We start from the raw sequence: 16,558 nt of genomic DNA on the forward strand, positions 1-16,558 counted from the left end.
AAGCTATTTTAGAGACTCAGTGTAATTCATAAACTCGTACTACCTACATTTGATACTGAATGCTCATAAGGATTTCATTGAAAGATAGGTGAAGTTTTTTTAAACCGCATTTCATGACCGTGAGCGTGAACCGACTAATACTTGCAAACTGATTCAAAATTTTTTCTTATTTTTTACACAAACGTCAGACATTTAGCGTAAAAAACGGGTAAAAAAACCATAAACTACGTGAATGGGAGCCAGAATATTTTGTTTTTCATAAGAAATGGTATTTCTTGCCTAGCAGTGCTTTCATGTAACTAGTAAAAACATGTGGTGGGTTGGACTGAATTGTTAGGTGAGTATAGTTTTCAATATTTATTGAGGTTGAAGTTGCAAAATATCTTTATGATTAATAGAGTCCTGTTTGAATGTTTTTTTTTCGTTTTCAAAGATTTTTTTTGTGGCTACAACGATTAATTAAGGTCAGATGAACACCACCATTGACCCTCACAATGTGACTATCTTCGCCCTTTGAACAGTCATTACATTGGTGGCAGTCAAATTAAAAATTACTTAGGATTTCGCTAACGACGAAGGACGCCTTTATTTTATTTTTTTATACTATAGTTATAAGGTGTATAACTGATTCTGGAAAATGACTGCATTCACTTGAGTCTAAGAATTAGTTTGAGCTGTTCTTCAAAAACTAAACTTTCATTTGGACAAATTGTCATTTCAGATAAGATACTCATAAATTATCTGAGGTTTCCTTGGGCAAGCGATGGGTGTGAGTGCCAAATGGGTGGTGCTGTGGTCGCTGTGGGCGGCGCGGCTGGTGCGGCAGCCGACGCTGCCGGTGCGCGTGAGCAGCGGCTGGCTGCGCGGCTCCGTCTCTCCTGACGGCTCGCACGTGGAATACCTCCACATTCCCTACGCCTCTGTAGTAAAGAGGTTTCAGGTGAGACAAGCTCTATTATTATTTGTTTTTCAATGATGGAATAGGATGTTACCATCAAAAACGATATTTTACTTGTAGTCTGGTACTGTTGGTTTTTTAAGAGCACTGCTCTATCGTGTTATTATCATTCTTTAGATGACCTGTTCTATATCTTCGAAATAATAATATAAACGGAGTTAAATATTAACTTATTATTTCAGGCACCAGGACCTGCGAGAAATTGGACAGGAACATTTGAAGCGATCGAGGAATATCCCACATGCCACCAGACACTCGGCCGCAGAATACATTACCTTATCGGGCAGGAGGACTGCTTGTCGCTCAACGTCTTCACGCCCCTGAACGTGGCACCAGACAGCAAACTACCAGTCCTCGTACACATACATGGTGGAGGATATTTCGAAAACTCTGCGTCACGAGGAACTTTCGGCCCTGAATTCATAGTCAGAAAAGACTTAATACTCGTCGTTATGAACTACAGACTATACATACATGGGTTCCTATGTTTGGGTATTCCAGAAGCACCGGGTAATGCCGGCATGAAGGATCAAGTGGCAGCGTTAAAATGGATCCAGAGGAACATACGGGCCTTCGGCGGCGACCCCGACAGCGTCACCATCAACGGCATGAGCGCGGGAGCCACCGCCGCGGCCTTGCACGTCCTGTCGCCGATGTCCAACGGCTTGTTCCACAGAGCCATTATTCAGAGCGGCTCTTCTATTGCCGACTGGGGCGTCCGGCTCGACCCCTTGGAGGTGGCGAGCAAAGCGGCTAAGTTTATGGGTTTCAACAGCAAAAATCCCTATGAGCTCTACAATTTTTATATGAATAAAACCGATGCAGAGCTTATCACAAGAATTCCACAAGAGGAAGGTCTAACTATTTTTCACTTAGTTCAGTTTTCGCCGTGTGTCGAAACACACAAAGGAGGAGAGGAGCCGTTCCTGACGGAGCTGCCGTACAACCTGCTGTCCAGGGGAGAGGTCAACAACGTGTCGATCATGATCGGCACGACCAACGCCGAAGGAATAATGATGATCGGTGCCGAGTTGGACGAGACTCTAGATTCGTTGGACACTGAAAAGAATTTGCCTGAAAATTTGGCTTTCCCGTCGGCACTGGCTCGGCGGGAGTTTGCAGATGAAGTGAAAAAGCTTTACGTGGGAGACGAGGAACTATCGTCGATTAACAAGACTAAATTGATTTATTATTTTGGAGATCCGTTTGTTAGCTACCCAGTGTTGGAGGAGACGGATTTGTTGATGAGAGCCAGCAAGCAGCCGGTGTACTCGTACTTGTTTGGTTACGACGGCGGCCGCAACATCATCAAGCGCTTTATATGCGGCCCCGAGCTGCGCGCCGCCGCCGGCGCATCCCACAGCGACGATATGTTCTACGTGTATCAAATCATTTTTATGCCAACGTTTTTCGAAACAGAAATGATTGACAAAATGACAACATTATGGGCTAACTTTGCAAGATATGGGTGAGTTTGATATTTTAGAATCAATACTCTTTAAACATGTATATTTTTTTAAACACAAGTCTCTCTGCCATGTCATACTCCGTTAATATAGAGCCTCCTTATACTTGTTTTAGGTAAAATGTGTGTTCTTGTTACATGTAATATGTGTGTAGGTGTAGGTACACATATTACTTACGACGCTTACGTCAAGACAAGAATAAATAATAATACATAGTTATTTACATAAAATGTCGATAGTAAGAATATTTTCTGAATGTTTTTGTCTTGTTATTTAGTATCTACTCTTGTTATACGATATTGTCATTTAGCAGAATTTTGGGGCATTCATATTACCATCGATGATGATCTAAAACCTAGTATTTACTCATACGAGTATACTTTTTTAGTATTTTAACGCTGTCCCTAACTTGTAGAAAACTTCTCATCTAATTTTTATTTCTTTAAATGAAAATAATTGCCACTTGACGGGGCACATAGATCGTAGAACTGATGGCCGCTGAGGCAGGAAAGTTCTTGAGTGGCGACCACGAGCCGGAAGACGTAGCGTGGGCAGGCCTCCCACTAGGTGGACCGACGATCTGGTGAAGGTCGCGGGAGGTGCCTGGATGCGAGCGGCGCGGGATCGGTCTTCATGGAAATCCTTGGGAGAGGCCTTTGTCCAGCAGTGGACGTCTTTCGGGTGAAACAAACGAATGAACAAAAATAATTGCACTGATTCCAGGGACCCGACGCCGGAACCCACGGATCTCATCCCGGAGCGCTGGCTGCCGGTCACCCCGGACCACCAGCAGAGCTACCACATCGACAGGACCTTCTCCATGGGGCCCATGTGGTACAACCAGAGCTTGCTGTTCTGGAGAGACATCTACTCCAAGTACAGAAAATTGTCGTGACGTGGTTTTGATAAAAAATTTAAATAAAATTATATGGGTAGGGGAGACCGAGGAGAGTTGTATCAGAGGAGAGTTGCCACATTGTAAATTTTTGGAAACTCGCAACAGCGCGCATTTGGTAGCTCGAGACTTGAACTAAAAACGCCCATTGTTACGAGCTAGTTAATAAGTTCCAAAATATCGACAATGTCACAACCCTTCTCTGTTTGTTACAGCTCACCTCGGTCTCCCCTGTGTCAGTATTTTTTACTGCAATAGCAGCAGTATAAGGAGAATATACTGAGTAGTTTAAACAGACGTACTGTTGTGAAATATGCTTGAATGTCCTCAATAAATATTTTTATTGTTTTCTTTGTTATCATTATTAAATTACTTATCTAAAAACCTTAATCAAGTCATTGTCCGAAAAACCAATACGATTACGTAATTCAGTCAGATTGAGCCCTTTCAGAAGTTTTAGTCGGTTCAGTCTGAAAGCAGAAGTAACAAGCAAACTAAGAAGTAAATAGGTACCTAGCTGTAATGTTTATGTACCTATAAGTTCTACTAATCTGTTCTTTAGTATCTATAGGTGTCCCTATCTTTATGTTTTTATCACATTTACACAATAACGAGTTTAATGCGAGCATAGATAAATTAACTTCATTGTGTATGATATGTATAATTCCAGTTTATTGCAGAATTATAGTTTGTGAAGGGCGTGTAGTCAATTGTGCTTGTGTCCTATATGTACTGGTAATTAGTAATTACATTTATCAGTATTACCTGTAAATATTAATTATATTGTTTCCCTGAAAAACTGCACTGGACAGAGTACAGCAGTTTTTCTCTCTCTAAAACTTATTCAATGCAGTTTACTTCGTTCTTTCAACCCTGAAACTGTAGTTACTTCGTCATCCAAACTATTAATTACCTATATGTATAAATGCGAAAGTAACTGTCTACCTTTTACATACACGCCTAAATGACTTAACCAACTTTGATGAATTTTGATGTAGCAGAACCTTTGAGCAGGACATAGGCTGCAGTAGCGGCGTAAGGGGGGGGCGGTGGGGGCGGTCCGCCCCGGGTGCCAAGCAGTAGGGGGTGACACAAGTCGCGCAGATTAGTACTCACTGGCGCATCTGCATGGCAAATCTGCTGTCTATGTCATGATACGGGGGGTACGATTACGGTCTTTCAATCTCCGAATCGGAAGGTCCCCAAAATCCTGGGGGGTACCAGGGGGTGCCTTTGGATTTATGACGGGGGGGGGGGGGGGGGGGGGTGATCGCCCCGGGTGCCAACCCATGCTACGCCGCCACTGATAGGCTGCTTGCTGAAATAATAACTGAAAAAGTACAATAAGACATGAAAGTTTATAGTATGTAAAATAAACCATTACAATAGTAACGTGCTCAGTAACATTGAACATTATCAATGATAAATAACTGTGATAAAAAGTTTAGTTTCAATTACATCATTCAAGTCCAAATTCCACCTCTGACTTCTTTAGGATACGTTCCAAAAGCCAATACTTATTGGTTTGTCTCACAACAATATTAATCTTAATAACGGTTGTAATGCTAATCAAAACTAGCATTAACCCGCGGCTTCGCACGCGAGTACTCGTTAATAAACACTATATTTTTACTATGTAGCATAGGTATTAAAGGCATAAATCAAAATGCTTTCATATCGTGAAGATAAGAAATGACTTATTCCTTACTATCCCACCCACGGCCCACCACCTTCAAAAAATATTTTCGCAACAAAATTAAGCCTGTCCTCCTCAAGCTACCTCTATGTCAAAATTAATTAAGATTGGATTGGTGATTTAGGCTTGAAATGGTTGCAGACAGGTAATTACTTTAGCATAATACAGGGTGTTGATTTCAATACCCGCCATATTTAGGGAGTTGATTAAGTAGCTTATTCTGATCACGAATCAGCAAAAAAACTGACTTCAATTTTTTTTAAATTATTTTTTAAATATCTACGATTTCCATAATCGACCACTACAGTGCAGAATAGTCCCCCAACGCAAACGGCGCGCGGCGCTCACCCAGTGACCCGGGCAAACGCTGCGCCCCCCGTCCCGCGCCCCACTACCCGCGCTCGCCCATGAGTCAGTCAACTATCAGCCACAATCAGCTGTGAGTTCAACGACGACTACTGGACGGAGCTTAATCCAAATCTACCCTAAAAATGTAATGAGTAAATTAGTTACTTACACCTTATCACGTTACGAGTTTATTTTTTGTTTTAAAAACTAATTAATTAAGTACTCTTTAATAAAAAAAAACCTTTTACACGAATTTGCTTCCTTCCGCAAAATATTTTTTTTTACAGAATCTACATTTTTTTAATTAAACCATGCTTTTATGTGTGTGATAAGTTTGTACCTACTTATCATTCAAAAGTACTGTAAACAGATGACAATAATGCTCTTTCATACAGGTTCGTTATTCCTTACATTTCTAGCTCTCTACCTTAATAACTTTTACGTCTTTACGATAGTAATTATTAAAATAAAACTTAACTTAATACCGCAAACTGAACACCTAGAAATAACACACTGGCAAACTCTTGTTCCTTCACTTTCGATAGGAGATAAGACAAGATTTTGTTTTTAAACTCGATTGATTTCAGTATCTAAACAAAATTTCTATCTTTTAGCACTTCTTTCATTTAAATACATTAATACCGCCGCACGGACATCGGGCTCGCCTGATACCTGATACCTGATACAATACATACTTCGCTCATCTTCGTGTTTCGGGCGTCATCGGCGCTCAATCGTGGTGGATCATCGATTTTCTCCATTCGTCAGTCCGATTTTGCTTCCCACGCCGAGAGGCTGCGCGCACGCTCCGCGAAATCTAGCTCGTATTTAGAATTCCTAGTACTCAATCGCTATTTCTTTATTTCTTGCCTTGTAACTTCAACTTTTCTCTTCCTTTCTGCTTGATAAATGTTTTCTAGTACATAAACTTCTTACTACCGTTACCGTGTTCTATCTCTGTAAAAATTTATTTTAAAATAATAACGTAATTTAATTTCTATCGGCGTTTAATTTAAATTCCCTGAACGACTGTTAGGCTGTTAGTTAGGTTCGGGTTAAACTTTCATTCTTCATAACTTACATAAAATAATTCATCATCATGTTCGTGATTATTTTAAATGAACTTAATTTCATTACTTACACGAAATAACTATCAAAATGTATTGATATTCTTATCGTTTTAATAATAACGATTGAGCTACTACAAATCGTTTGCATTTGAGTATTTTGGAAGCTTGCTATAAGAGCATTATTACCTAATTATGATAGGACGGATCTTTAGTTAACAAAGATCTTCGGTCATCGAATGTGCTTTTCTAATTGCAAATTTGCGATTTTTGATTGTTTTCTCGTGCGGTTTTGAGTAGTTAGTGTGTGAACGTGTGATAGTGAGTGTGGTAATAGTGAGTGAGTGTTAGGAATATGCCTAACCAATCTAACCATACGTACAGTGCTCGTGAGTAGATACGTAAACATGGTTTACTGTTACGAGAGGGCACGTGGAAACGCATCTGAAGTCGCATCGGTAAGTACCTAGCTCTAAACTTAAAGGACATTCCTTTTTAATGTAGGAAGTGAATAATCTGGTAATTTTGTGTAGAAAATACTCCCGCCGTCGCGGTAGGTAGTGGCGGAAAGCGCTCCAATACACTCACACACACACATAGGAAACAGCAAACTAATTTAAAACGAACTTTAACTTTAGTTAGTCAAAGAAAAATACCTATTATCACTACCTTCTTTACGTATCCTTCAGTAGACTGTCCAACATGATAAGCGAGCGATCCGCGTAGCTCGATGGGTGCCCGTGCCACAATGTAAACGTATTGCATTATTGCGTGCCATAGTACAGTTGATGTTGCACGGAAAATATTCGCTAAAAATTCCACTTTCGTTTGTAATTTATTTTTTGGTGGATAATGCGTTTATGTAAGTCATAATAGATCACCTAAATAAATATGGCGAGTATTGAAATCAACACCCTGTATAATGGTTCTGAGGTATGACAATTGACACAATAATTAAAATTATACTTTGAACTCTTGTATACTAACATTGAAATCATAATACACAATTTCAATGTCGATCGCATAGGAAAAATCTATATTCGAATGGTCAAACTGTCTTTGTTCATAAGTGCCACTTGTGGTCTAAACTGAATAAATATTTTTGATTTTGATTTTTGATTTTGATTTGAAGCCCTATTGATCCGAGGAACGTGGGTTCGAATCCCGCCGCGTTCGACAAGTGATGAACCCACTCCTAACTCAAGCATATTTAGCTTACCACATGGGGTTACTTAACGGAATGATTAGTAGGTAATTGTTTATACAAATTGCTAATATATCTTTAAAAAATAATTTTTGTATAATGTCTTAACAAATGTTCACCCGAACAAGTAAAGTTCATCTACTAGTTCGAATGAATGTCTAACTCTATTTGTATATGTTCTGCTGAACCAATTTTGATTGGTTGAGGCGTCAACAAAATGTTATAAACTGACAGATCTGAGTTACTTTTGTATTAATAATAGTAAAGATTTTAGTAATTCCGGCTCCCCCCTCTGTAATAACCGACTGATAACCGACCAGCACTACCATAGTGTGTTATCACCGTGTTAACCTGCAAGATTATAATGATACGTTCGGGCATGGCCAGTTCCTACCTAATTAGGCGCTTGCAAAACCGTCGGTCATGCGCTTATTATTCATTCGCCAGTCATACACAGTTGACCCGTGGACTTGCAGAAGGCACAATCGAAATGTAATTTCATTTTGACGCGTCTTTTCCCTGTACCCTTTGCAGTTTTAGTTACAAGTTATATTGAGGGATCCGTTCTTTGCGTGTCTTGCTCCCGGTTTTTTAGTTAAGAATAGTGGACTAATCATTTTGGTGGGTAGATAGATATTAATGTGATGCGCGCGAGTGGTAAATGGGTGGTGTTATGGTCGCTGTGGGCGGCGCGGCTGGTGCGGCAGCCGACGCCGCCGGTGCGCGTGAGCGGCGGCTGGCTGCGCGGCTCCGTCTCTCCCGACGGCTCTTACGCTCAGTACTCCGGCGTGCCTTATGCCGTCAACCAGGATAGGTTTCAGGTACTAAGTTAAATATTTTGAATAAGAGCACTGCAATAATAATTATTATTGTACTCGACTTCCTAACTATATAATACAAAATTTTATTAAAAAAAAAACCGACTCCAAAAAACCTACACTAAAAAGTAGAAAAATAATTACTAATTACCTACTCATTTATTAGGACGAATTAATATATATGTAGGTATACCATGATTGATACTTCTGGAGTCGGTGCCAAGATTATGAAACATGTAAAGTTTGCCTGCACCGACTCCAAAAGTATCAATCATGGTATACCTACATAAATATTAATTCGTCCTAATAAATAAGTAGGTAATTAGTAATTATTTTTCTACTTTTTAGTGTAGGTTTTTTGGAGTCGGCTTTTTTTTTAAATAAAATTTTACTTATTTGTTGCGCTTTTTAGTTAACTAATTATTACCTTGGTTATGCGATTTGCCGACGATATCGCACTGATTAGTGATAGCATTGAAGATATGATTGATATGGTAGACCAACTACAACGTGAATCAGCAAAAGTAGGGTTAAAAATGAATTTGTCAAAAACGAAAATCATGACGAACATTGAAAATGCGAAAAATCACGTCCTACCTGTAGAATTGGTCGACCACTACATCTATCTAGGCCACAAAATCACTCTGAATTCTGAGAATCAGGTTGCGGAAGTAGGAAGGCGCATCGGACAAGCTTGGGCGGCATTCGGGGCAAACAGCCATGTTCTACGCTCTAAGAAAATTGCTCAACACCTAAAGACCAAGGTGTTCAACCAGTGTGTACTGCCGGTCTTCGTGTATGGGATGGAGACCACGACGCTGACAGAAAAGTCTGCTGAGAGTCTCCGAGTCGCACAACGAGCAATGGAAAGACAGATGCTTGGCGTCTCCCTACAAGATCACAAAACGAACGAGTGGATCAGAGAAAAGACGAGGATCAGCGACGTGGTGGAAGAGATTGAGAGCCGTAAATGGAGATGGGCAGGGCACATTGCACGGATGAACCAGGATCGCTGGGCCAGAAAGACCCTGGAGTGGAGACCCCGCAACAACACCCGCGGCAGGGGAAGACCGCCTAAACGATGGACAGACGATATCCGGCAGCAGGCTGGAGTGAACTGGATGCGTGTGGCCAGGGACAGAAAACGTTGGAGGGTTGAAGAGGAGGCCTATGTTCGAAGGCGAACCCAAAGGCTGACATAGATAGATAGAATTATTACCTTGATGTTACCACTGAAGGTAGGCAGTACATTGAGACTATATTCTTCATGTCTAGTGTAAAATAATATTCCCTACAAAATACAGGTTACCATATAGGAAACCTAAAAAGACCTTAAACCGTCAGCCCACCTTAAAAACATGAAAGAATACAACTGTTGGTCTATTTGTACCTATAATATTCAAAGAATTATCCTCCAACTCCTAAGAATTAAGGAGTTGTACCTACCATGACCAGTTCATCATGATGAGATGATGAATATCTGATGTAAACACTTGAATAACTTTAGAATCTATACTTATCTATAAAATTAAAAGAATTATCTTTCAACTCTTAAGCATTAAGGAGTTTTACCTTCTATCATCAGCTCATCAATATAAGATGATGATTTCCAGGAGCAAATACTTGAATAACTTAAGAAAAAGTTTGAAAAACGATATACGTGCCTATAAAATTTGCGGGTTGCCCTCGATTTCCCTAGGATCCCATCATCAGATCCTGACTTGGTGACTATGGGACCACCTCAGAAGTGTACCCTATCGAACAAAAAAAGAATTTTGAAAATCGATCCACAATTGACGGAGTAATCGGTGAACATACATAGAAAAAAAAATACAGTCTATTTAATTTTATACATACAGTCGAACATAATTAACCTCCTCCTTTTTTGAAGTCGGTTAAAAAAATGCATCGGAATCTCATCCAGTTGCAATACATACACAACAAACATGGCAGCATCTCAGCAGGATAATAGAACATCCTACTTCCTTCCTACTAATATTATAAATGCGAAAGTTTGGATGTCTGGATGTTTGTTACTCTTTCACGCAAAAACTACTGAACGGATTTTGATGAAACTCTACAGTATTATTGTTTATAACCCAGAATAACATATAGGCTATAATTTATGACGATCTGTGACAAACGAAATTTCACGCGGGTGAAGCCGCGGGCAAAAGCTATAATTAATAAAACCGTGACATTGTCTTCGGAGTCAAACAGATTCGCCCCGCTCAGACGTGAAATTGGATACCCATCTACTATTTATTAACTTGGTCTTGATTTCCAATATCAACTCAATCTATTTAATACGTCAGGTTTTTAGTGGGTAGGGCCTTCTCACTACCTTTTCCATACCCATTGCCTTCTGGTAAGGAGAGCCCCACATAACCCACTAGCTACTTCCGCGGCTGGTGGGTATGACCAGACGATAAAAAAAAATGAGTTTCAGGAGTTTATAAAATGTTTTATAATTATCACAAAAGATTACCTACTCTGTTACACTTAAAACCTACACTTGTGTATTCAAAACTAGCAGTGAGTATAGTGGCCGATAACATATCATTTATCTCGGTCTATGTTGAGTTCGCACTCATAATGTATTACCGGACCTAATAGGCGGAGAACACTTAGAGGAAGGTACTATGTTGCCTTTCAGAGGTTGTGGTTCCAATTTTCATTCAGAGACATATTTGCCAATCTCTGTGTGAGTGATTCGCTTAAAGTATAGTCCAATAGTGTGGATTGTCTGGCAGACGAAGGCAGCGATTATTTTTCTTGACAGCAAGAGAGACCGTCGCCTCTCGCGATCAATTATTTACTAGACCAAGCAGCAACTTGAATAATGTACTGGATTAAGTTAATATAGTTTGTTGTACCAATTTATATGGCATTAAATAATAAATATTGTAGTTAATTCTTCTGCGTTCGCAATACAAATCCAGAAAATACTGTATAGGAGAGGAATAAATTGCAAATAGTTGGTACAGTATCAGTATCGGCGCGCCGACAGCTGGCCGTCGGCGGCGGCGGCGTGAAAAAATTCGCGGCGGCGGCGGCGCGCCGGCGTGGCGCCCACCTCTAATGTTGATACACGCGAGACCTTGAGCCTATTTTGTCCAGCAGGCAAAATTGTTATGACGACGCCAGTTGACAAAAATCTTAATCAAAAAGCATTAAACAAATTGACAATTACTTTAGGTTGGTAGTCTCTAGGTACCTATGTACAAACAAAAAATTAAAGTCTTCATCATAATGTTATTTATGAAATTGGAAACTTGATATTCATTTTACGCGATAAAAATACTTTTTCGCATTTCATTTCCATTAATCGTTGAATGCAATGTACGACTAATTTGTATACAAACAATGAACGAATACGATATTGACCTATAATAATGTTAGGAAATCATAATTACTAAGCAGGAAATTCCGCAATTATCAACTAAGTTCAGTGGTAACTGTTTTTCAACATCCCAGTCGCCATGTTTCAGTTTCATTTTAGCTTCGTCAAATTGTGGACTGATTTTAAAACCTTTTTTCTACTTTTCTTTCAGGCACCTGCACCGGCGCCCACCTGGGATGGAGTGGTAGACGCCATAAACGAGCACATCCGATGCACGCAGTCAGGAGGATTCTCGGGCGGCATAGTGGGCCAAGACGACTGCCTGACGCTCAACATCTACACACCCTTACACAACTCCCAATCTAGCCCACTCCCAGTCATGGTCTTCATTCACGGTGGAGGTTTTATCAAAGGATCATCCACCAAGAGCATATACGGCCCTGACTATTTAATGAGTAAAGGAGTAGTGCTGGTTACGATCAACTACCGACTTAACGTTGAAGGTTTCCTTAACTTGGGAATCAAAGAAGCGCCAGGAAATGCTGGCATGAAAGACCAGGTGGCAGCTTTGAGATGGGTACAAAAAAATATAAGAGCGTTCGGTGGCGATCCGGACAATGTCACCATTTTTGGGGAGAGCGCAGGAGGCGCTTCAGTCTCCTACCATGTCCTATCTCCTATGTCCAAAGGCTTGTTCCACAAGGCTATATTACAAAGTGGCTCGTCACTTTCCAGCTGGTCATTCCAACACGATCCATTTGACGCAGCTATTAGTAAAGCAAAGAATGTGGGGTATATCGACTTATCTGAAAATGCTCTAGATTTATACAAATTTTTCATGAGCAAAACTTCCAGGGAACTTTTAGAAACAAGAGTTCCAAGAACAGAGGGAGATCTTGTGTTATCGCAACTACTATTTACGCCGAGTGTAGAGCAAAAAATTGAAGGTGTTGAGCCATTTTTGACTGAAACTCCATATAAAATTCTGTCCGAAGGTAGATACAATAAAGTCCCTTTGATAATCGGGTCTAATTCTGACGAAGGATTGTTATTCATGAATATGGAAACAGACGATGATATAAAGAATTTAAAATTTGAAGTAGCTTTGCCAAAAAATTTGATCTTCCCGTCTGTTGATGAACGGAAAAAATTGGCTGATGAAGTCCATAAACTTTATTTGGGAGACGATGAGATTACCGTAGAAAACAGGGCTAAGCTGTCCAAGTTTGCTGGTGAGCCGTTTTTCAACTATTTCGCGGCGGAAGAGACGGGTTTGATCATGAAGACGACCGACAAGCCCGTCTATCATTACCTCTTCGACTATGACGGATGGAAGAACGTCATCAAACTGTCTGCGAGTAGCTCGTTGAAGAAGCTGAAAGGCGCATCGCACGCCGACGAACTCTTCTACCTGTTCAGTCAGCTACCCTCGATGTTTGAGAACAAAATGATCGAGGTGATGACGACGTTGTGGACAAATTTCGCTAAATACGGGTAAGTTTTAGTTACTATTCGATTAACAATATCAGAAAATTTTAAAGAAGATGTAACAACAGAAATATGCAAGCTCCAACGTTTACATACATATTTGCCTGCATTAGCATAGGTCTTTCAAATTTATTCATATTTAGATACTAGGTATTTCAATAGTCTACTTCTTTGGTTTTTACAAAAAGAATACCGTGGATTACAGTTGCTTTAAAAGAAACCTACTTTTTCATCACAATATAAATGCCCACCTACTGCAATGTTATGAAAGATAATATAAACATGTTTTAATCCCAACCCAACGTTGTCATTTCCAGGGACCCTACGCCAGCTGTGACAGACCTCCTCCCCGTAAAGTGGCCAGCAGTGAGGACGGAGGACCAGCGGGCCCTGGTCATAGACAAGGAGCTCAGTATCAGCCCCATATGGCAAGACCGGCTGCTGTTCTGGAGGGATGCTTATGCCAAATACCGGAGAAAATGATCTAAACGTCATAGCTTAAAGACTTAACTTGTGTGCTTAGTTGTGGTGTTCAGCATTTAAAGGCAGTGGAAATACAGTTCCCACCATATTTTGAAACTTATTGGCTTGTCGTATGGACCAAAATGAAAAATGTGTTTTTGTCATGACTGTTAAAAGGTTAACTCGTGTTTAGGAACTCGATTTTGGTTCTACCTCACCTGTATCATGGTTACGATATGTGCGAGGAAGATAGTAAGATCCAATACAGATAAATTGACATAGCTAAAGCTACTGACGAATCCCGTGAATTCCAGGGATTAATTTGTTTTCCCGAATTTTCATCGGGCAAAGAAAATTATTTTTCAACCGTCATCTCTATTCTAAAGAGACAATCGTGTAATATTTTAAAATATACATATAATGTTTCGATTATGAAGATTTAGGATTTTAACTTGATATTTAATAAATTACATTAGGTACCTTCCAACTTTAGTGTGTGATATTATTGTTATAATGTATTGCATTTAATTTATCCGAATTAATTACGAGTGATATGAATTTTAATGTACGAGTAGAGACGAGTACATAATAATATTTATTTACATTAGACTAAGTACCTATCTATATATATAAAAATGAAACCCGTTTTCCGTTGTCACGACTTAACATGAAAACGGCTTGACCGATTTGGCTGATTTTTTTTTTGTAGTTTTCTAATACTCTGTACAAGGTTTTTACGGAAAAAAATATAAAGAAAATCTCTACGCTAAGGCGGTACGAAGTTCGCCGGGTCAGCTAGTACTACAATATTTTATTGCACCTTCTCGTATAAGTATGTAAGTATTTACTTCTGTACATAATATTGTTTACTTTACAGTACATATTGTTAATATAATTTTTATAACATTTACACCAATAAACGACTGATTACATCGTAATAGTTGTTTTGTTCGTATTTGCTTATGTTTATTTCCAAAAAGTATCTTTTCTATTGTTATGAAAACTTCCATACTTTGCTAGATTTCATAGTTTATGTTGATGTGCTGCGATTCATACAAGACAAAACAAGTTTTTGCTATGTTTTTTCATAATACCTCAGTAAGTATAATAATAAATACGCATATTTCAAGATTCTATTTCCGTGTAATGACATTAGACATGTATTCTGAAAAGGCGTTCAAAACTCTATTCAATTAAACGAAGGTAATATTTATTTATAAAGCTTGCAGGGTAAACCGTATAGCTATTGCCCACTTAAAGATTTCAAACACATTGAGATGAAAAATTGAAGAAAGTATTTTAATTATCGACCATTTATGACTTTTTTCTGATACCTCAATAAACTGTTAAACAGAATATTAACAGTTTTTAGTTAAAACTTACGTAACTTAGAAAATATTGAAATAAATTTAAAATCCTACAAAAAGTACAGTCATTGCCCATTACTTTCACTAATTGCCCACATCAAAGCACAGTAATTGCCCAGTATCTTAAAACAAACTAATCAATTTTAAAATGACAAAATAGACTTTAAATAAACAAAACAAAACATTAAACTTAAATTCTAGTAGTATCTACAGTCTACAGTCTTCAAAATTTCAAAATAAATTGCGTTTGGCCTTATTAACATATTATCAAATATTTCTTGAGCCGATGTTGATGAGTCAGAATCGGTAGAGACTGAATCATCTACTTCAAAACATAGATGACGCAAAAATTTGAATTGTATATGTAAATTTTATATGTATTTATTTTTTTATCTTCTTTGATATCAGTTCAAGTGGTTGCTCAGAATGTTCAATTAGCTGTTGGTTATTCTTCCCTAAAGTTGTATCTATTTCCTTACAATTAACATTTTCACTAGTAGATTTAACGAGGGATTTTCATTTTTTGTATTTGCGTTTGAATTTTTATCAATTTTTTCAAGCCAAACCATATTTTTCAGCAATTTATCTTGTAGATAAATTGTTGGATACATCTTGTACAGCTTCGATCGCTTTTTGCAAATTTTCTATGCTATATTGAACTTTTGGAGTCTTTGGCATACTGAAAATGAAACATTAAAAGCCATTTCAATATTTATGCCTGTAAATTGCAAAACAAGTCTAGCAATGAGCAACTTAAACACTGCTACTGAATGGTGGCAACACTCTAATAATAATTGCCCTGGGCAATCACTATACATTAACATATGGCAATAACTGAAATGATGGTGGGCAATAACTAAAAATATACAGATTTACGTGCAGTGATTACCCACCGTTAAAATGACCGTTAGAAATCAAATTTTATTAGTTATTTTCATTGATAATGGAGAAAACACTTATAATTTCATCGTGACTATACACCATTAGTTGAATATTAAATAACTTGCACAAAAAAGTTAACCTCTAAGCAAGTAATTCCTTAGTAAAATTGTTAAAGTCTTTACCTGTTTGAGTCACATTTTCACCCGTCTTGACAAAATCCGCCATGACTGTTTTTTTTTTGTGTTTCCTATTGTAAATTTTAAATCTACTGTACATTAATCTCGGAGCCATCTACTTAGTAAATTCAAATTTAACTAGAGTGATTCAAAGTCAGCACCTGACAATATTATTCTTAAAGCGGGCAATCACTACCAGTGGGCAATCACTCTCTGGTTTACCCTACATGTATTTTAATTTTTACCCTTTTTTTATTTAGTTATAGTTTATTAAACTCAGGTATAGATTCAAAATTGGTTGAATTTTATTCAAGGCTTTCCTGAAGTCATTTATATTTATTTATTTATTTATTTAGGTACAGCAACAGATAATATAATATACTTACAC

At 38.5% G+C, this 16,558-nt stretch overlaps 2 protein-coding genes across 2 annotated transcripts; both read left to right on the top strand.

Moving 5' to 3' along the window:
- The first annotated feature begins 202 nt into the window (after nt 1–202).
- On the top strand, nt 203–3,667 carry LOC135079762 (esterase FE4-like). The gene is made up of 4 exons (XM_063974368.1): nt 203–337; nt 722–940; nt 1,141–2,426; nt 3,148–3,667. Exons 2-4 carry the CDS (start codon nt 764–766, stop codon nt 3,317–3,319), a joined length of 1,635 nt encoding a protein of 544 aa, XP_063830438.1. The 5' UTR covers nt 203–337; nt 722–763; the 3' UTR covers nt 3,320–3,667.
- Nucleotides 3,668–8,013: 4,346 nt separating this feature from the next.
- LOC135080141 (esterase FE4-like) lies at nt 8,014–14,971 on the top strand. Its single transcript, XM_063974827.1, has 3 exons — nt 8,014–8,455; nt 12,007–13,289; nt 13,601–14,971. Exons 1-3 carry the CDS (start codon nt 8,279–8,281, stop codon nt 13,764–13,766), a joined length of 1,626 nt encoding a protein of 541 aa, XP_063830897.1. The 5' UTR covers nt 8,014–8,278; the 3' UTR covers nt 13,767–14,971.
- Nucleotides 14,972–16,558: the final 1,587 nt, after the last annotated feature.

Source organism: Ostrinia nubilalis, chromosome 17 (assembly GCF_963855985.1).
Source record: "Ostrinia nubilalis chromosome 17, ilOstNubi1.1, whole genome shotgun sequence".
Taxonomy (NCBI): Eukaryota; Metazoa; Arthropoda; class Insecta; order Lepidoptera; family Crambidae; genus Ostrinia; species Ostrinia nubilalis.